The 19,916-nt window shown below is 51.7% G+C and overlaps 1 protein-coding gene across 10 annotated transcripts in view; it reads right to left on the minus strand.

Annotated features, from left to right (window-relative positions):
* EHMT1 (euchromatic histone lysine methyltransferase 1) overlaps positions 1-19,916 on the minus strand; it is a 123,691-nt gene that overhangs the window by 14,343 nt on the left and 89,432 nt on the right. For 8 of the 10 annotated variants that reach the window (XM_064727575.1, XM_064727577.1, XM_064727576.1 and 5 more), the window contains 12 exons: positions 17,773-17,916; positions 15,835-16,061; positions 14,876-15,040; positions 13,752-13,834; positions 12,362-12,468; positions 10,408-10,530; positions 8,207-8,308; positions 7,473-7,577; positions 4,388-4,542; positions 1,948-2,115; positions 1,472-1,616; positions 442-519 (listed from right to left, as the gene is read on the minus strand). In XM_064727575.1, coding sequence (XP_064583645.1) covers positions 442-519; positions 1,472-1,616; positions 1,948-2,115; positions 4,388-4,542; positions 7,473-7,577; positions 8,207-8,308; positions 10,408-10,530; positions 12,362-12,468; positions 13,752-13,834; positions 14,876-15,040; positions 15,835-16,061; positions 17,773-17,916 — 1,602 coding nt within the window. The remainder of the gene's footprint in view (positions 1-441; positions 520-1,471; positions 1,617-1,947; positions 2,116-4,387; positions 4,543-7,472; positions 7,578-8,206; positions 8,309-10,407; positions 10,531-12,361; positions 12,469-13,751; positions 13,835-14,875; positions 15,041-15,834; positions 16,062-17,772; positions 17,917-19,916) is intronic. The other 2 variants (XM_064727583.1, XM_064727582.1) reach the window with 1 other exon arrangement.

The raw sequence follows: 19,916 nt of genomic DNA on the forward strand, positions 1-19,916 counted from the left end.
CCCTTTGTTTACATCTTACAGCACTTTCCACGTTGCTCTGAAATGGAAGCTGATTTCACACTTGGATTGTTAAAAGCTCCCTCTCATATGGGTGTAATTAATGGCTCAGTTGGCACGAGAGGAACACAATAAATAACACAAGGAAAGCTGCCCTGAGCAGGCAGTTTGGATTATCACATGTCTGAGAGCTTAGACTATAACTTGAGGCATTTTAAGTCAAGAAGAAAGGAGTTGGAATTACAGAAACAGGGAATGGTTTGGAGTGGAAGGGACCTCAAACTCAGCTCATCCCAACCCCTTCCATGGGCAGGGACATCTCCCACTAGAACAGGGTTGCTCCAAGCCCTGTCCAACCTGGCTTTGAGCTGTGCAAGGAACTGAATCAGGCAGAATTCATCTCCTAGGCCCTGGTGTGAGCCAGAGGGGGCTGTGTGTGCTCACCTTGTCGTACCAGCAGCGCATGCTGAGCTGGCCACACATGCAGTTACTGGAGGAGCAGTCGTCTATACACACACAATACTGCAAGAGAAGCAAAGGGTTAATTCCACACCACTCACACCACTGAGGCTGCAACTGCTGCCTGGGTCAGGAAAATCCATCTCCTCCTCTTGCTGCAGCTCCTCACCAGAGGGATCACCAGCTTCCCCACTCAGGGGCAGTTCTACTCCACTGTGTATTTCTGTGTGCAATGAGCACCAAAGGACTCTGCCTTGCCAGGAAGGATCTCATTCTGAGCCAGCCTCACTGCTCAGGAGAGGATGTTCCCCTGTTGTAACCCTCCCCCATGCCCTGTGAGCTGTTCTCCACACCTGAGGACAAGGAAAGCTCCAAGGAGGGACCAGAGCTGGGAGATGATGCAGCTGTGCTGCCTCAGTCCTCCCCTGCTGCTTCCCCAGGCCACCACAACAGGGACTGGCCCTGGCAGGGTCACTTCAGCCACCTCAGAGCTGTGCCCAGCAAGGTCTCACCCTCACCCTGAACCTCCCCATCTCTGCTTTCCCACCCAGCCCTCCCAGGGCTGCAGCATCACAGCCAAGACCTCAGCCTGGCTGCTGCAGCCCATGGGAAAGCAGCATGGGGAAGGTCTCCCAACAAATCCCTGACTCTGCAGCCTCAGAAGAGAGGACAAGGATGAATGGGAGCCACATCAGCCAGCACCAGATGGCCAATGCTAGAGCTGAACACAGAGCTCAGCTTTAGCCTCAAAACTGAAGAAAATTAAAATCCCATCTCCTACAACAAAATGCCATCTCCTACAGCTCCAATGCTACAGCTGAACACTGAGCTCAGCTAAAGCCTCAAAACTGAAGAAAATCAAAATCCCATCTCCTACAACAAGAGCTGCAGGTGAGGCACTCAACCTTAGCTGGAATTTGATGGCAATATCAGGACAACATTCCCATGTGGAATGCCAGATCTGTTCTGAGGAGCACTGCAGAGCCCAGAACAGGAACACAGCAGGATCCCTCACCTGTAAATGAGTGATGTTCCTGTCAATGTCCATCGGGGAGGTGACACAGTTCTGTGACACGTATTTGTAGTTGCTGGGGCAGGGCTCACTGTCCACGGAGTTGACACAGGGGATGGGGATCCGCTCGTAGCCCCGGGCAATGTCTCTGTCGTGGAGAAAGAACTGTCACAGAGGAAAGGCCCCCAGACAAGGGGCCATTCAATGCCATCCTGGGGCAGTCACTGAGCACTCCAAGCCATTCAGACTAGAACAGAGCTCATGTTTTCCCACCCTGCCTTACAGATGGTTCTTTGTGCTTGTGAATATTTCCATTTGGAGGATGAATTTGCAAACCATGGACTGAATCAGCATGGGCTCACACTGACCTTCACACCAGCTTAAGAAGGCACACAATTCTTTCTTAAACCAGGCCCCCAGCCTTCCCTGTGCAAGGGCTCAATTTCATGACCCACAAGCAAAGCCAGCCCTATTCTCACCTGCTCACCACCTTCTCTATCTGGGCAGGCTTCTCAGAAGATGATTCTTTGAGAGTCTTGTTCATCTGTAGGGCCACCCAGACCTGAGAGTTAAGGCTGGAGCACTGGAGCGGGGTCTCACCCTCCTTGTTCTTTAAAGTGACATCCGAGCCACGGGAAAGAAAGAGACTGCAAAACAGCAAGGAAGGATAAGGATTCCCCAGGAGAAAGCAAGCAAGGGGAAAACAAGCTGAATCACATCCTCCAGCCAGCCCTTAAGGGACTGTAGTAGTGAATAATCACCTGAGTTTTCTTTATTAAGCATGGTTCAGTGAATCCTTCTGACAGAAGCTCTGGGCACCCATGAGAGCTCTGGGCAAACCATGCCTTGCTTCAGGTACCTTGCTGGTACCAGCCTAACTTCAGACAGGCTTGAAACTCTCTCTGGCAGGGAAAGATATGGGGTGGGAAGAGTAGGCTGGAAATGGAAGAGCCCCACAGGAAACTGGTGGTGGACTTGGCCCTCGTTTATACTCACCAGCTTTTGGTGAGAACATGATGGCTTTATTCAGAGCAGGGATGAAGCAAAGGAACAAAGGTAACAGGGCACCTTTTTACCATGCTAGTGGTGGGGAAAAAAAAGCTTTAATCAAGGAAGCCTGACACCTTCCTGCTGGGAAGCCCAGGCTGAGCACGGCCCCTCAGACTCAAACACGCCACATTCTCTGAGCAGCTGCTGGTACCTCACACCCCCCACCCCAGGAGAGAAACAAGCCCTCCATTGCAATCCTGGGCTGTGTGTAAAGACCAAAGGCATCTCAGAGGCTCTCCTGAGGCTGGCAGGCAGCAGCAGGGGGGCAGGGAGGGTGGGCACTGCACTTACACCACACACCCACAGCGGTTCAGGGAGCAGGAAGGGTGAGTAGGGCACTTACACCACACATTTGTAGCAGTTCAGGGGACAGGGAGGGGTGGGCACTGCACTTACACCACACACTCACAGTGGTTCAGGGAGCAGGAAGGGTGAGCAGGGCACTTACACCACACACTCATAGGGGCTCAGGGGACAGGGAGGAGTGAGCAGGGCACTTACACCACACATTTGTAGGGGTTCAGGAGGCACTGCACTTACACCACACACTCACAGGGGCTCAGGGGACAGGGAGGGGTGGGCACTGCACTTACACCACACACTCATAGTGGTTCAGGGAGCAGGAAGGGTGAGCAGGGCACTTACACCACACACTCACAGGGGCTCAGGAGGCAGGGAGGGGTGAGCACTGCACTTACACCACACATTTGTAGGGGTTCAGAGGGCACTGCACTTACACCACACACTCATAGGGGTTAAGGAGGCAGGAAGGGTGAGCAGGGCACTTACACCACACATCACAGGGGCTCAGGGGACAGGAGGAGTGAGCAGGGTACTTACACCACACATTTGTAGGGGCTCAGAGGCACTGCACTTACACCACACACTCATAGGGGTTAAGGAGGCAGGGAAGGCTGAGCACTGCACTTACACCACACTCATAGGGCTCAGGGGACAGGCAGGAATGAGCAGGGCACTTACACCACACATTTGTAGGGGTTCAGAGGGCACTGCACTTAAACCACACACTCACAGGGGCTCAGAGGCAGGGAGAGGTGAGCAGGGCACTTACACCACACACCCATAGCGGTTCAGGGGACAAGGAGGGGTGAGCACTGCACTTACACCACACGCTCATAGTGGTTCAGGGGGCAGGGAAGGGTGAGCAGGCACTTACACCACACATTTGTAGGGGCTCAGGGGCACTGCACTTACACCACACACTCACAGGGGCTCAGGGGACAGGGAAGGGTGAACAGGGCACTTACACCACACACTCATAGTGTTCAGGGGCAGGGAAGAGTGAGCACTGCACTTACACCACACATTTGTAGGGGTTCAGAGGGCACTGCACTTACACCACACACTCATAGGGGTTAAGGAGGCAGGGAGGGGTGAGCACTGCACTTACACCACACACTCACAGGGGCTCAGGAAGCAGGGAGGGGTGAGCACTGCACTTACACCACACATTTGTAGGGGTTCAGGGGGCACTGCACTTACACCACACACTCACAGGGGTTCAGGGGACAGGGAAGGGTGAGTAGGGCACTTACACCACACTCACAGGGGCTCAGGGAGCAGGAGGGGTGAGCACTGCACTTACACCACACACTCACAGTGGTTCAGGGGGCAGGGAAGGGTGAACAGGGCACTTACACCACACACTCACAGGGGCTCAGGGAGCAGGAGGGGTGAGCACTGCACTTACACCACACACTCACAGGGGTTAAGGAGGCAGGGAGGGGTGAGCACTGCACTTACACCACACACTCACAGGGGCTCAGGGGGCAGGGAGGGGTGAGCACTGCACTTACACCACACACTCACAGGGGCTCAGGGGGCAGGAAGGGTGAGCACTGCACTTACACCACACACTCGTAGCGGTTCTCTCGCGCCGCGATGTGCAGGGGCGAGTCCCCGTGGATGTTCACGGCGTGCAGGTCACACTTTGCTGCCAGCAGGATCTCAGCTATGTCAACACAGCCAGAAAAAGCAGCCCAGTGCAAACAAATGTTTTCCTCCTGGAGGGGAAGAGAACAGAGAGGAGGCTGTTTAAAACCCCGTGGATTTGGGGGTTCCTTCCTCAGCTCTGCACCTGCAGTGTTCAGCGTGTGGCTGCCACCCCAACCCTGCTCTGGCTGAATGGGGATGCCAGGGTGGACAGGGAAACCTCAGAGCAGCCAAACAGGGAGCTCTCACTCCATCCACCTCTGCACACCAAGGATGGGGAGGCTGCACACAAGGCAATCCATCACCTTCCCTACACACACACAGACAGCTCGTCAGTCTCCAAGCCACAAACCAATCTAGATCAATCCAGGAAAAAGTGACAGACATGAACAAACATGCTGGAAAAGGCTGAATGCTGAGTTTGCCCAGCCCCAACAGCCAGCAAAGCTACTGTGCCTCCCAGGGCTGCAAAATTAAGGAGAAAAAGGGCACAGCACGAAATTAAGGAGAAAAAGAGCACACGGGGTACGTGAAGGTGCCAAAAAGAGAACCAGGAGCCATGGGGTAAGCAATCAATCTGACTCCAGGCATCTCTTAAATACTGTATGTACTCATCTCTCACTAGCAGCACTGGAAATAGCTGAACACTCATCTTTCTGATGGAGATATTTTAAGGGATGATCCTGTTTTCTGTTACACTGCAATTTGCAGCGCACGTCGATCCCTTCCCCATGACAGCCTCTAAAGACATTGATGACAACAGTGAAATGATAGTAATGATCACCCAGCTATTCCCCTTTTTTTCTTCTTTTTAAAGCAAAAACAAAGCTGCTGCCGGAGTGTTTGAACTGTTACCATGTAACTTAAGGTCCTGCCTTAAATAGGGAGCTATTGCCACACATCAGGGAGAGGGAGACACTTTCCTACCCAGCTCCTGCTTCCCTTTACAGTGCCATCTAGAAAAACCCCACACAACCTACAGAAAACATCCATCCTGTGGGTTGCAGCCACATTCTGAAGCTCAGACAGGTCACAGACCCCAGGACTGGTGCTCTGCCTTGCATTGCTCCTGCCTGAAAAGCAGCATCATCACAAGCAAAGCCTTTCTCCCAAAGCAGGAGGTTTCCCAGTGACATTTGTCCTGAAGCACATCCAGCAGGACACCCCAGCTGAGGTCCAGGAGAGATGTGTCACACACACAGCTGTTAAGAGCAGTTTTCTTTCAAGGAAATTGTTGACTGAGTTGATTTGATGTTCATCATTAATGTGTGATATTGAAGCTGTGATAGATCAAAGAGTCTGTTTTGTTCAGAGTCAGCAAACAGATGTAACAGCTCAAAAAGCTCCCTCTCACCTTGATTTTTGTTTTTAGGAACAGGATTGGATCCAGACCTGGGAACTGGGAACCATCTAAGTGTGCTGTGTTTGGCTGGGATAGGGTTAATGTTTCTGGTGTGGGGCTGTGCTGAACACAGGGCTGGGGACACAGAGATGTCACCTGCTGAGCAGGGCTGACACAGAGCCTGCTCTGTCCTGTGCTGCCTCACTGGGGGACAAGGAAAGCTGGGAGGACACAGCAGGACAGGTGACCCTGACCAAATGGACATTCCAGACCATCTGACATCAGTTCAGGATATAAGGTGGGGAAAGGAGGAGAAAAGGGGATGTTTGGAGTGATGGTTTTTGTCTTCCCAGGTCAGTGTTCCATGGGTGGGGCTCTCCTGCAGGTGCTGAACACCTGCCCAACCATGGGAAGCAGGGAAAGAATTCCCTGTTCTGTTCTGTTCTGCTTGTGTGTGTGCCTTTGGCTTTTCCATTAAACTGTATCTCACTAAACTGTCCCTATTAAACTGTCCACGAGTCTTATTCTACCTTTTAATCTTCTGATTCCCTCCCCACTGGTGGGGGAGTGAGCAAGGGGCTGTGAGGGGCTTGGTGCCTGGCTGAGGTTAAGCCACACAATCACAGAAACACAGAGGGGTTTGGTTTGGCTTGGCTTGGCTTGGTTTGGTTTGGTTTGGTTTGGTTTGGTTTGGTTTGGTTGAGACCTCAAAGCTCATCCAGTGCCACCCCCTGCACTGGGGTCTGGTCAGTACCCAGGTCTGGATCCAATCCTGTTCCTAAAAACAAAAATCAAGGTGAGAGGGAGCCTTTTGGGCTGTTACATCTGTTTGCTGACAGGGACACCTCCCACTATTCCCAGGTGGCTCCAAACCTTGTCCAACCTGGCCCTGGACACTCCCAGGGATGAGGTGAGACACCACACTTCAACATCCTTAGAGACTCCAAGAAAAGAGTTTGAAACATAGTATAAGGAAAATAGTGCTGCTACAATGACTGCCCTGAAGAAGGCTAGGAAAAGCAGACAGTGTCTCAGAGAGAATCTCTTTGTATCTTCTCTATTTCCCTGGAAATCCCTGGGAAAGCAGCTGGCACAGCCCCACAGGCAGAGCTGGGCATCCCATGGAGCTCCCAGGGGCTCAAGCACTGAGTGCCTCCCACTGGGGCAGGATTTAGGGAGGTGAGGGGCAGCTCCAGCTCTGGACACATCAGAGCTTTGTGCCAGGGATGCCCAGGCATAGCCAGGCTTTGACAGCTGCTGGCAGAGTGCCCAGCCCATCCAGAAACACAAACAGGAGCTCATTCCCTCAGAATGCACACAGGGTGCCCTAAACCATACCCAGAGTCCCTGGACAAACTAGGAGCTGGTAAGGCTGGACTGAAGGGGCTCTGCCTGCTGCAGTGTGCAGTGGCAGCACAGAGGGATGGGAAGCAGGGAGGCTCAGAGCTGAGGATTCCACACAGCATCCTGACAGAGCAGCTGCAGGGACAGCACAGCCCACAGGCTGCCAAACTTCTGCCCAGAACTCAGGAAAACTCTCACCAGACACTTCTCACTCACACTGGGTGGGACTGAGCCCAAAATCTGTCCCCTGGGGGGTGTCTGGGGTTAAGCAGAGACTGGAATTTGTGCAGGAGGTGCCAGGGGAGGGAGCCTTACATTGTCACGGATGTTGATGTCCGAGCCCTTGGCCAGCAGCAGCTTCACCAGCTCGATGTGCTTGTACTCCGTGGCCCAGATCATCGGGGTCCAGCCACCATCGTCCTGGGAGGGGACAGCAGGGTGACACACAGCCCTGCCACAGCCCTGCCCTCCCCCTGCCCCGCTGCAGGTCCCTCAGAGCCCACCATGGCTGGGAGCAGCACTGCTGGGGTTCGCTCCAGCTCAGCAGGCTGGCACTGCCCCTCCAGCTGGTTCAGGTACACAAATTGTCCAAAAAGGCACAAGGAGCACCCAGGGTGTGTAAAAGATCTTACAGAAACTCCCTGAGAAGCCTGGGGGACCTGTCCTTGCCCCAGGTTAATTACCTCTGTCCCTACCCCCAGCTAATTACCTCTGTCTCACCCCACAGCAATGGACAAACCCCAAGGGCAATGACAAAGCCCACAGTGACCACTGCCAGGCTCAGCCCATCCCACACCACTGTCCATGATCCCCCCACTAGGAGAAGCTCAGGGACACCCTGGAGCAGCAGGATCCACAGCAAATTCAAGGAGAGACTGCAAATCAAGGGGAGCTCCCTGAGGTCAGTGAGGGATCAGGAGGGGCACAGAATTGTCACCCTGTGGTGTCTGGAGGTGTCCCCCAGCAGCAGGACTGTACCTGAGTGAGCACTCAAGTGCTGAGGGAGCCCCTGAGCTGGCAAAGCAGCTGCTGCCCCGGGGAAGCCTCACCTGGCAGTTGACATCCATGTTGCCATTGGAGAGCAGGTACTGCACCACGTCGTAGTGCCCCTTCTTGGCTGCCAGGTGCAGACACGTGGAGCCCTCAGCATCCTGCACACAAGCACAGAACACACCCTCAGCCATGCTCAGGACAGCACAGGAGCTCCCAGATGGAAACGGGAATTCCAAAAGTCTCCACCCCGCTGCCAGGAGGGCAGAGAGAAGGAAGCAGAGCCCTAAGCTGAGCTTGGGAGCTTTACAGCAAAGAGGTGCCACCCTGCAGAGAAGGAAAGGGCTTTGCAAAGCCTGGGGAAGGCACAAACCCCAAACCCTGGCAGTGATGCCCCACCTTCTCCAACAGCCCCTTTCCCACTCCCCTCCATGTGCTGGAGAGCCAAAGGGAAGCGGAAATCCCTGACATAGGCAAAGTTTGCACTTTACATCAGAAAAATCACTCTGTCTCAAGTTGAAATGCTCCATTCCTCCAGGGTTTTGCTGGGTTTTGTTAGCCCAAGGCCTTATCCCAGCACCTGGCAGCAGGTCCAGGGCTGGGGTGTCTCTCTCCTGTGAGACCAGGTCCCCATCCAGCCCACAGCCATCTGCACAGACTGGAGATAAAAAACAACCCCAAAGGCTGAAAGGAAAAAAGCCTTTGGGAGCTGGGGATGCAAGGCCTGGAGGAGATGGACAGGCTGTGAGTCATGATGGAGATGCTCCCACCAAAGATCTCTCTGGCAGCAGCCTGACTTTTATCAGGCATTTACATCCCAAGAGCTTAGCACAGAGCAAGGCCCAGAGAGCAGGAAATCAGGAGGAGGAAATGAAAGACTGAAAAAAACCCAAATGATTCCTTCCAGCTAAATCCCTGGGAGCAACGCTGGAGGTGAGAGCTTTGGGATGGAGCTGATGTGATTCAGGCTGAGGGAGGGGACATCTCAGGTCAGGGATTGCACCAGGAGGGCTCCTTGGGACACTGAAAGAGTTTCTACACCCCCACATGTGCCTGCTCCAGCTGAATAATTCCACAGCTTTCCCCTTGGATGGGCAAGAAGCAAGTGCAGCTCCCCAGCCCTGGGAGAGCAGGCAGATTTTATTGTAAAGGTTTTATTCAGGTTTTGAGTGGGGCTTTTCCATGCTGGAAACAGGACCAAAAGCTTCACCCTGGGGGCTGGGGAGCCCCCACCCAGCTCCCTGCAGTCCCACCTGCCCCAGGTAGGGGCTGGAGCTGCTTCCAAAGCAATGCTGCTGCTTCAAACAGAGCCTGAGCTAATTAAGAAACTAATTAACATCATCAACCAGCCTAGACCTCAGATGTGATCTGAGGCTTCTCATTTGCTTTTGCAAGCTCAGGATTTATCTCCTTCCCTTGACCTTCAGAAACAGAAACTCCCCTTTTTTCTCTTCCACAGGAATAAATCAGGTGAGAGATGTCTGGGCTGCTCCAAGGCACTTGGGACAGTGGCCAGCACAAAGCCACAGGTGCCTGTCCTGTCCTTTTCCCCTCCCAAGGATCCATTTAGGGCCTGGACTGGGCAGCACCTGATACCTTGTGCAGTGCTGCCTTCCCAAACCCAGCCATGAGCAGCAGGTTGTGACAATAAGTTTGCATGGGGAGGGTTCCTGTGCTCCAAACAGCATCTGATTTATGGGACTAATAAATGGTCTGTGTATTTTCCAAGATTGCAAAGCATCCAGAGCATGCTAAAGGCAAAGAGACAGCTGCATTTTATTGTTTTGGTTTAAATTAAGGGGTAGAGTTTAAGGATGGGGTTCAATTTTGCCACTGCAGCATGAGTGCAAGAATCCACACATCAGTTCTTTGGAAGGGAAAGCTTCCTCTGTCATTTTTCCTGGCTTGGCAAGCACCTAATTACCAGCCAATTTTAAAACATCACCCCAAAACTCTCATTATTAGAGCCTACAGAGAAGGGAACTCTGAAATCCAACTCCATTGCAGTGGATTTGTGACACTAAAACCTGTGAAACCAAATCCCCCTGACATTTGGTGCCACAAACTAAAGGGACAAGTGGCAACACTTGCCCCAAACAGCTCATGGCCAGCAGAAAAATGAGATTATGACACCCCCAGCCTCCATTCCAAGACAAACCAGCTCATTCTCCTCAGCCTGCGCACTTCCACCCAAAACTTCAAGGAAGAAATGTTGGACAGAGGCTTCCTCAGGAGAAAAAGGGAAGGAATAAATTCCTACCTTGGGATCTACTAGTGCTCCAGCCTTGATCAGGTATTTCACAGTTTCCAGGTGGTTGTTTTCTGCTGCTTCCATCAGGGGGGTCCTCTGGTCCTCAGAGCAGGTGTCAATGTTGGCACCAGCCTGTTGGGAGGCAAGGCAAGGACAAGCACAGTTAGCAGGAGAAGGATGTGGGAGTAGAGATTTAATAACAAGATTTTCTCCTGAAATTTAACCATATTAAACAGGGAAGAAAAAAAAAGAATAAAAAAGAATAAAAAAGAATAAAAAAAGAAGAAATAGAATGAGGAAAGAAGGCAGTGCAAGTCCACCTGCTCTGCAAACAGCACACACTGCCTGCCCCCTCTCCTGCCTTCCCAGCCAGGAAGGAGCTGTAAGGAAGCCAACAGCTGGTGTTCAATAACTCCTGTTATTACCAGATTTTGTACTCCTACTTTCTAGATATTGTTTGTGTAACAATTTGGAAAAGCCAGCCTCCTCCTTCTTCCAGCAGCTTTGTTTTCCCTGGTCTATGATTTAGCCTCCAACAACCAGCTCCTCTCAATGTCACAAGCAGTAGGAACAACTTGCTGGTGGCAACAGAGCAGGAGCTGTAAAGAATATCCTGGGGATTGGCTCAATATTCCCGTGGAAGTCAGTGGCAGTTCCACAGAGGTCTCTGAGCATCTGTTCAGCTCAGCCCAGAGTGCCTCCAACAACATCTCACTGCTTCCAAACCATGGCTCTGTCAGGTTATCCTGCCTGCTTCAGGCCTTGGCTGAGCTCAGGAACCACCCAAAACTCAAACCCAAAAGGTCCCAGACACACCACAGCTCTTGGCAGGGGGGTGTGTGAGGCTCAGACCTGTTCACAGCAGCTGACTCAGGTTCACCTGGCACAAGGAGCTGCTTTCAGGTGCCTCCCACTGAATTCCTTTGTTTTGACTCTTTTCCCCAGCCAGAGCTCTTTAAACCAGGGCAGAGGAGAAGCATTTCAAGTGGAACAAACTGGGGCCATCCCCAGCCAAACCCTGGGCTGCTGCAGGAGCCAGACCTCAGGGGGAGACAAGATGAAGCACTTTGGACACAAACCAACCCTTCTGATATTTAAATTTTTTGTGATATCTCACAAGTTTTGCTCCTTTTCCTCATTCCACTGTCATCACATGCAGTAATTTCAGTCAGAGCAGCCAGGGAGGTCCAATGCTGGTTTCAAACAGTACCTGAAAGCCTCCAATTCCAGGTGCTGAAATGCAGCAGCCCAGCAGGATAATTTCCAAGGGCCAGTCACTGCTGCCTTCTCAACAGCCCTTTGAGGTTTCCCTATCCCACAGCATAAACAAAACACAATTCCAGTCACTCCAGACCAGGTACACCAGCACAAGAAAGGAAAACTAAATTTTTAATCCTTCTTTTTCTTCCTCACATTGTTTTGGAGCAGGCTCAACAACATCCCTACAGCTTTAAACATCTTCCCTCAGTTAGAATCCAAATCTCAGGCAACAAACCAAACTTCCATCCTCCCTCCACTCCTTTCCACATGTGAGACATTTATGCTGCAGAGGAAAATCCTGCTGGAGCTCCTCAGGTTCTGACAGAAGGGAAGGCAGGGCCTGGCAGCTCCCAGGCCCTCATCACCAAGAGCAACCTGGCTTGGAGATCAAAACCAAGAGCTTGGAGATCTCCTGCAGCCTGGCAGCACATCTGGCAGTGCTGGCACATCTGGCAGTGCCCTGGCTGTGCTTAGGCACAGATCCCCACCTGCCCACAGTGCCCTGCACCAAATCTCCCCTGCTCCTTGCCTGGAGAACAGGACAATTCCAGCAGGACAATCCCAGCTGTGCCCTCCCATTACTCTGCCCCACTCCTCCCTCAGCAAACCCTGGGACTGAGGAGGTTTTTACAGGAGGGATTTTCCCCTGCTGTTTTCCATGTGGGGCAGACCAAGCCCACAGAAATGGTTTGTGCAGACAGACCTGAATGAGCATGTGGCAGATGTCCACGTGGCCAGACTCGGCAGCAGCATGGAGAGGGGTTCTCTTACTCTGATGCTCCATTTTAAAATTAGGGTCAATCCCATCCACTGCAAAACAGAGCAGAGACACTTTCAAGCACAGTTCAGAGGCTGAAGTGTAACAGGGGAATCACGTCTCAGCTGAAGGCTGTTAAAGGATGGATTCCCAGCCCATCCTCAGCCCTGCTCACGTCTCACTGCACATTTCACCAGAAAGCTCTCAGGGCAGTCCCCTGCACATTCAATATGCAAACAGCCCTCAAACCCAGAGCTTGCAAACACCATGGAATTCAATACCGTTTTAAGGCATTACTATCTCTCCAAAGGCCACATCCCTTGGCCTCACAACTCATCTCAAAAACAACAAACACCACACAAAGATAAAAAAAGAAAAAAACCACTGCTTGGTTTAAAGCAACCCAGAAATTGGGAACAACAAAGAGCTGGGCTCTGTCTCACCACTATTAACTGAAATTAATATTAGTGATCCTTTTCGCACCCCTGCAAATACAGAGCTGCAACATGGATGGAATTTGTCCACACAGGCTCAGGATCTGGCCAGAGATTCTCACAGCTGTGCAGAGACTGACAGATGATGCTGACAGCCAGACAAAGATGTCTGGGCATGATAACATGTTGTGTATGATGAGGCTGTAGTTAAATATCAATGAATAACATTTCTGTGCTATTGAAAACAGGAACAATGGAGCAAACACTTGCTAGACAAAAAAAAAAAAAAAGAAGGAACTGATAAAGGGCAAGAACAGAAAGCATCCAAAAATGTACAAAGTACTGGAGTGGAAAGGAAGCATCCTTGTGAAACACTGTGTCCTTCAGAGGGGGAAATTCCTGGGGAATATTGGATGCTAAAAACAAGCTCAGCAGCTCAAATCTGACATCTCAGATAGGCACCTCAAAGACATCTGCTGATAGGCACCTCTGCACCCCAAAACAAACCCCATGGATTGAAGGCTCTTCCTTTTTTGCTTTCTTGCAGATGGATCTTGGTTTAAACTGACTCCACCTTGGTTTAAAGTGACTCCATCCATTCCCTCTCTACTGGATGCAAATATGTACCCCAGGCATGGAGAGGGGTGGGAAAGCCACATGGAGGTGACTGTGGGGACACAAGCAGCATGGATAAACCATGCTCAAAGCAGACACAGGTGGGGATCAGAGCCCATTTCCCAGAGAGATGCAGCCCTCCCAATGACACATCACCCACAGCAGTCCCTGCTCCCAGGGCCCTGGGGAGATGACGTGGTGCCCTGCTGGGAAGTGGCTGCTGGCACTGCCTGGCAGGAGCTGGGAGTGCTGCCAGCCAGGCCCTGGCCTGGGCAGGAGGCACCTACCCAGCATCAGCAGCACCTTCTGCAGCTCCCCTTGCCTGGCAGAGAAGTAGAGCTGCTTCGGGTGGAACCGCAGCTTCTTGGGCCTGCAGGAGGGGAGAGAGGAGGAATTAGTGCCCAGGAAAGGACAGGAATGTCACCCTCACTCACTGCCACCCCTCACTGCCACCCCTGGGCCTGACCAAGTTCTGGGCTCATCCCCCAGCGTGGGCAGCAGGGCAGGGGGAGCTCTGCCCCTCTGCCCCCATGCTCAGGTGAGACCCCACCTGCAGAGCTGGCTCCAAATCTGGGATCCCAAACATGAGGAGGATCTGGAGCTCTGGAGTGAATCCAGAGAGGTCCCTGAGATGCTCCAAGGGCTGGAGCCCCTCTGTTCTGGAGCCAGGCTGGGAGAGCTGGGGGTGCTCCAGGGAGAGCTCAGAGCCCCTGTCAGGGCCTGAAGGGGCTCCAGGAGAGCTGGAGAGGGACCGGGGACAAGGGATGGAGGGACAGGACACAGGGAATGGCTTCAAACTGAAAGACAGGAAATTTAGAATTAAATATATGAAATAAATCCTTCCCTGTGAGGGTGGGCAGGCCCTGGCACAGGGTGCCCAGAGCAGCTGGGGCTGCCCCTGGATCCCTGGCAGTGCCCAAGGCCAGGCTGGGCAGGGCTGGGAGCAGCCTGGGACAGTGGGAGGTGTCCCTGCCATGGCAGGGGTGGAACTGGATGAGCTTTAAGGTCAGTTCCAACCCAAACCATTCCATGATCCTCTGATACAGAAAAACAAGTCTCCAAAAGGAGGTTTTAAAAAGCTGGTAAAACTTCCAGCTCCAGCCCCAGGCAGTCCTGTTCCAGTGAGGGCTGGATCTGTTTAGCAACAGATTCTGGGTCTCACTGCTGTGAACAGGAGCTCCCAGAAGTTCCAGCTGCAGCTGAAGAGCCAGTGAAGAACTAAATCCTCCAGAGAAATCAATAAGACATTTAGAGCTGTTACAGTTCTCCCAAATCTGTTGGGGATGACTAATGAGTGAAGTGAACAAAAAAAGCTCTGAGCTGGACCAAAATCCAGAAAAGCCAAATCTCCTTTTCTCTAGGCTAAGCAACTTTGCTGGGAACTGGAGTGACCCAATGGTCTTTTTCTTACTTTTCAGAGTCCAGGGCAATCAGGGCACTTTCCAGAGTTTCTTTCACTGGTCCCTGGGTCAAGCTAGTAGTAGGCTTTGGAAAAACTGAAGACCCAGGGATGTCAAACCCTTCAGCAGCAGAACTTTCTGGCTTGTCTTCCTCTGACAACCTCGTCCCAGTGCCACTGAGGAGGAAAAATGAGAGACAGCCAAAGCACAACCATTAAAAACACACAACAATGTTTCTCTCATGCCAAAAAAGAAAAGCAAATGCATTTTAAATACAGATAAGTGTAACTGAAATTGAAACCCAAACCAATAAATTTTACAGCTTTTTCGGTAAGAACTTGCCCCAGAAAGGAATTACACTGCCCTCTGACTACATCTTGATGTACTCTGTGCTACAGGAGACCCAGGCACATGGGACAAGTCTTAAAGCCACCTAAACAAGGCCAGATGGCATGGGAAGTCAGAGCAGAGTTCAACACAGGGCTGGTTTAATTTGTGTTTTCCTCCTCTCATGGGTGCGAGTCAGGAGCTGCAGATGGGGAATGGCTGTCACCGAGCAAACCTGACAGCATCAACTAATTCCACTGTTATTCCATTCCTAACAATAAGAGGAAGGAATGGTTTAACTCCTGAATGGTTTAACTCAGAGCAGAATTCCAATAGGACTGGTTTAATTTGTGTTTTCCTCCTCTCATGGGTGCGAGTCAGGAGCTGCAGATGGGGAATGGCTGTCACTGAGCAAACCTGACAGCATCAACTAATTCCACTGTTATTCCATTCCTAACAATAAGAGGAAGGAATGGTTTAACTCCTGAACCCCCCACCCTCCAGAGCCTCTGCCTCAGACCCAAAACCCCCCAGCAGATTCCTGCAGCTGAGCCACCCCCAGCCCATCAGGAGGCGCCCAACCACTCCCACCAAAGCCTGGCCTGGCAGGAGCTTTGAGATCCCCCCACACCCCCGTGCTCACCTCCCCGTGGTGGTGTCGGCCCTGCCCTCCACAGCTGCAGGTTTCTGCTGCTCGTAGCTCAGGGACACCGTGGAAGTGGTGTCAGCCTTGGCTATTGTCACCTCCTTGGCCTTGGAGGCCTCCTCCCCGCAGTGAGGGCAGTAGCTGGTGTCGTTCACCTGCGAGGCACAGCTCTTGTGGAAGCGGTGGGAGATGCTGCTCTCGGGCTGACACTCCATGAAAGTGCCCTTAAAAAACCACAGAGAAGGGAATTCAGCCCCTGCTGGGCCCGTGGCTCGCCCCTTCACACGCTCCATGCCACTCCTCACCACCTCTCTCGGCCCTGCTGCGTCCAGTACAGTAAAGCAAGCACTGCCACTTCTTTAGAAGAGAACAAAACCAAGGTAAAGGGGGAAAAACTCACTTGGTTAAAGACTGCAAAGCAAGATTTGGAATTGTGTTTGGGAAACAGAACAAAGAAGTCCCAATTTCCAGCTCTTCCCTCTAACGCTTGAAGTTCTCGCTTGTGTCTCTAGAAGTGCCAGTGCACTGTAAGGACGCCCCCAAAACTGGAAAAGAAACCTTCAGACCTGTGCTGAGCCAGCACTAAAACTACCTGAAACACAGCTGTACAAAAACCATGCAAGAACCTGTCATTGATCCCACTGTAACCCAAATTATGTCACTCTTCTGCCTGGGCCAGCCTAATGAACCCAAACAAGCTGACTGTTCATGCAAACAAACTGGACAATTCCTCCTAAAATTATTTTCCCTTTCTAGCAAAGTCCCTGCAACTGCTGTGCAGGAGCCCAGAGCTCCCTGCCTGTGGTGCCAGTGCTGCCTGAAGCCCTGCTGTGCTCTGGGTTGGTGATGGTGGCACAGACAAACACTCCAGGTTCACCTCTGTGCACCAGCACACAGCACTGAGAGATGGAAGAGAGTGCAAGGAAAGGCCAGCCAAACCCCCTCTTCTCCTGAATCCAGTCCTCCCAAGCAATCTAATTAACTCTATTTCAGCTTTGCAAATGCCTAGAAGGGTTTTGAGGGTTTTATCTCCTAAATGATCTTTGACTCAGCAAGAAAACCCAGGATGGCTCCACTTACTACAATAATGCTTGAGACAACTGCAGCATCTTTCCTTGAGTCATCTTGAAGAATACCAGCATCACACAATTAAGCCTCATCATCACTCCATGAGGCCTCAGTTGGTGCCTTTCAGCTTTATCCACAGGCAAAGCAGGACACTGGCCACCAAAGGACTGCAGCAAGTCCCTTAAAAGCCTCAGTGGCACAGGTGGAAGAAGCAGCAGGAGATCACAGCGTGGTTTGAGTTGGAAGGAACCTTGAATCTCATGTGGTTCCACCCCCCTGCCATGGGCAGGGACACCTCCCACTGTCCCAGGCTGCTCTGGGTACCCTGTCCAGCCTGGCCTTGGACACTTCCAGAGATCCAGAGGCAGCCACAGCTGCTCTGGGCACCCTGTGCCACCCTCACAGGGGAGAATTCCTGCCTAATATTTAATCTTCCTAATATCTAAGCTAATTGAGATCTCCAACGCTGCCTTGGTCCAGTGCCATCACTCAGGATCCCCATCCTGAGGGCACACAGAGGTGGGGGCACAACTTCATTTACAAACCAAGCTAAGACATTTTTTTGGATGTGATTGATCTGTACACAAAGAAAAACAACCAACCCTTGTTCCAAAGGAATTCCAAAGGCAAGACTTCCAGCATATGAAATCCCTTTGGTAACACCCCTTGGGGGTCTCCAGGAAGATCAAGGTGACGATTTCAGCTGCCCTCACACACATTCCTATTGAAAACACCTCCTGACGTGCTGTGGAACGAGGTGGGGCTGATGCCAGGAAGTCAGGACACCCCTTTAGGGACCATCTCCACTTTCAGCTTCCAGCTGTTGCAACAGGTACCCCCTTCCCTGGATTGAGAGCACGAACTTACTGCAGTGCAAAAGTATCCACAGCCAGGGCAACACTGGTGTTTCACCATCCTCCCTCTATGGTCCTCACACAGCACCAAAAGCTGGACTTTGTTAGACGGGCGCATCAGTTCATACTTAACCACACTGTTTGTGCATCGGCCCAGCTGGAACAGGAGAAATTAAAGGCAATGAAATTACTGCAGACCACACCACTCCCTGTGCTTGTGCAGAGGAAGATTTTTGCACACTGCTCCTCGAGGAGCCCTGGCTTTTTCACAGGGATTCAGCTGTGTGCCAGAGAGCATTAGCAGTGCAGCAGGAAGCTGTGAAAGCTGCTCTCAGGAAGGAATGCATCATTTACTAACTAACATGCATGTGCACCCCGAGTCATTTGTTCCTTGCAACAACAACAACAACAACAACAAAATGATAACTGGAAATAGGCAACAGCCAAGCAGCAGAAGGGGCAGTCCCAGGGGCCTGACTCACACAACACACACTCTCCTCTTGCCAGGAAGAGCGGGTGTCAGTGACCAAGAGAAGGAGACCATGCACACTAAATCTTGTTACTGCTCAAAACTCCCAGGCACAGGAAGATAGAGGGGAAAATAATTGCTCCTCATTGCCAGTGAAGTTATCGTCTGTACTGCTTCCAGCGCTGGCCCCTGCCCAGACCACAGGGATGAAGAGCCAGGCTTTGATGAGAGCTCAGCTAAAGTCATGTTTGGAGCGGGTTTTCCAAAGGATTTCACCAATCTACAGCTCTGGGTTTAAAAATCACAGGATCACAGAATCATGGCATGGTTTGGGTGGGAAGGGACCTTAAAGCTCATCCACTTCCACCCCTTCCACACCTTCCACTGTCCCAGGCTGTTCCCAGCCCTGTCCGGCCTGGCCTTGGGCACTGCCAGGGATCCAGGGGCTGCTCTGGGCACCTGTGCCAGGGCCTCAGCACCCTCACAATTCCTTACCAATCTTCACCTGTCCTCCTTCAGCTTGAAGCCATCCCCTTTTCCTATCACTCCATTCCTTCTCCTGCCCCGCCATGTCCTGTGACTGGCAGCAGGTTCCAGGACTGGGGTTTCCTGTCCCCAGCCAGTGCTCCTCACTCTGCTGCTCCAAGAGGGAGCAGCACCTCCTGCAGCCACCACTGTCACCTGCCAGCATGACAGGACACTCCTTGTGTCTGTTTCAAGCTCCTCTTGATAATAATCTTGCTTTCCCCAAACATCTGGCAAAGGAGAATTATAAACTAGGAATATCAAGGTGAAAGGCTGCTCCAAGGAAGGGTCCCTTGGAGGGAAGGTGGAGAATTTATTGTGCTCATGACAGAGTCAGTCAGGGACTCAGTGCCACACACTGTCCCTCTGCTCCAGCCAAGGATTTGCTGCTTTTTCTCAACAAAACTAAACTTTATCTCTAATTTTTTTTAAATTCCACTCCTGCACACACAACATCCCTGTGGGAAAAGAGAATGGATTTTATCCTAGGCTCATCATTCACCTCAGCATCTCCTGTTCAGCTTTCCCAAATTCCAGCTGCAGAGATTTCCTGTGGTTGGGACACCTTGGCCAGACTGATCCCTGTCCCCACCCCGAGCCCAGGGGCTGCAGGGTGGCACAAGGGGACCATGGATCCTTTCCTGAGGAGGAATTTCACTGAGCTGAGCAAATTCCACTGACAGGTGGAAAGCTGCATTACCCATGTGAGGAAGACCCTGAGCTGTTATGCCACACTTTATTATTTGTTAGAAACTCTAGAACAAGTTCAACATGATTAATTGCTATTTTCCAACCATTAGAGAGTGCAGCAGGGTGCTCATGACTATTTATAACACTCTCCAAGGACATGACAGTCTGGAGAAGCCACTATTCACACATATAATATTCCTCTAACAACTCTGAGTCACTTATCCCATTATCAAAAAGAATCTAACATAAAGCATGGCCTTTGCTATTCCTCCCTGTGATTTATCCAGGGACAGAACTGTCAACTCACCATAGCCAGGAGCAGCAATTCCTTCACACACCTTGTGTTTGTTTAGAAACCCTGGGGTCCCCCCTCTCTCTGATGAGTCTCCCAGGACATTTTCTCTTTAATGAATCAATTTTGCCACTCTTTGGAAATTCCTCTCTCTGCAGGTACCAGCACATACTAACAGAAG

The sequence above is a fragment of the Zonotrichia leucophrys genome, chromosome 17 (genome assembly GCF_028769735.1).
Source record: "Zonotrichia leucophrys gambelii isolate GWCS_2022_RI chromosome 17, RI_Zleu_2.0, whole genome shotgun sequence".
Classification (NCBI taxonomy): domain Eukaryota; kingdom Metazoa; phylum Chordata; class Aves; order Passeriformes; family Passerellidae; genus Zonotrichia; species Zonotrichia leucophrys.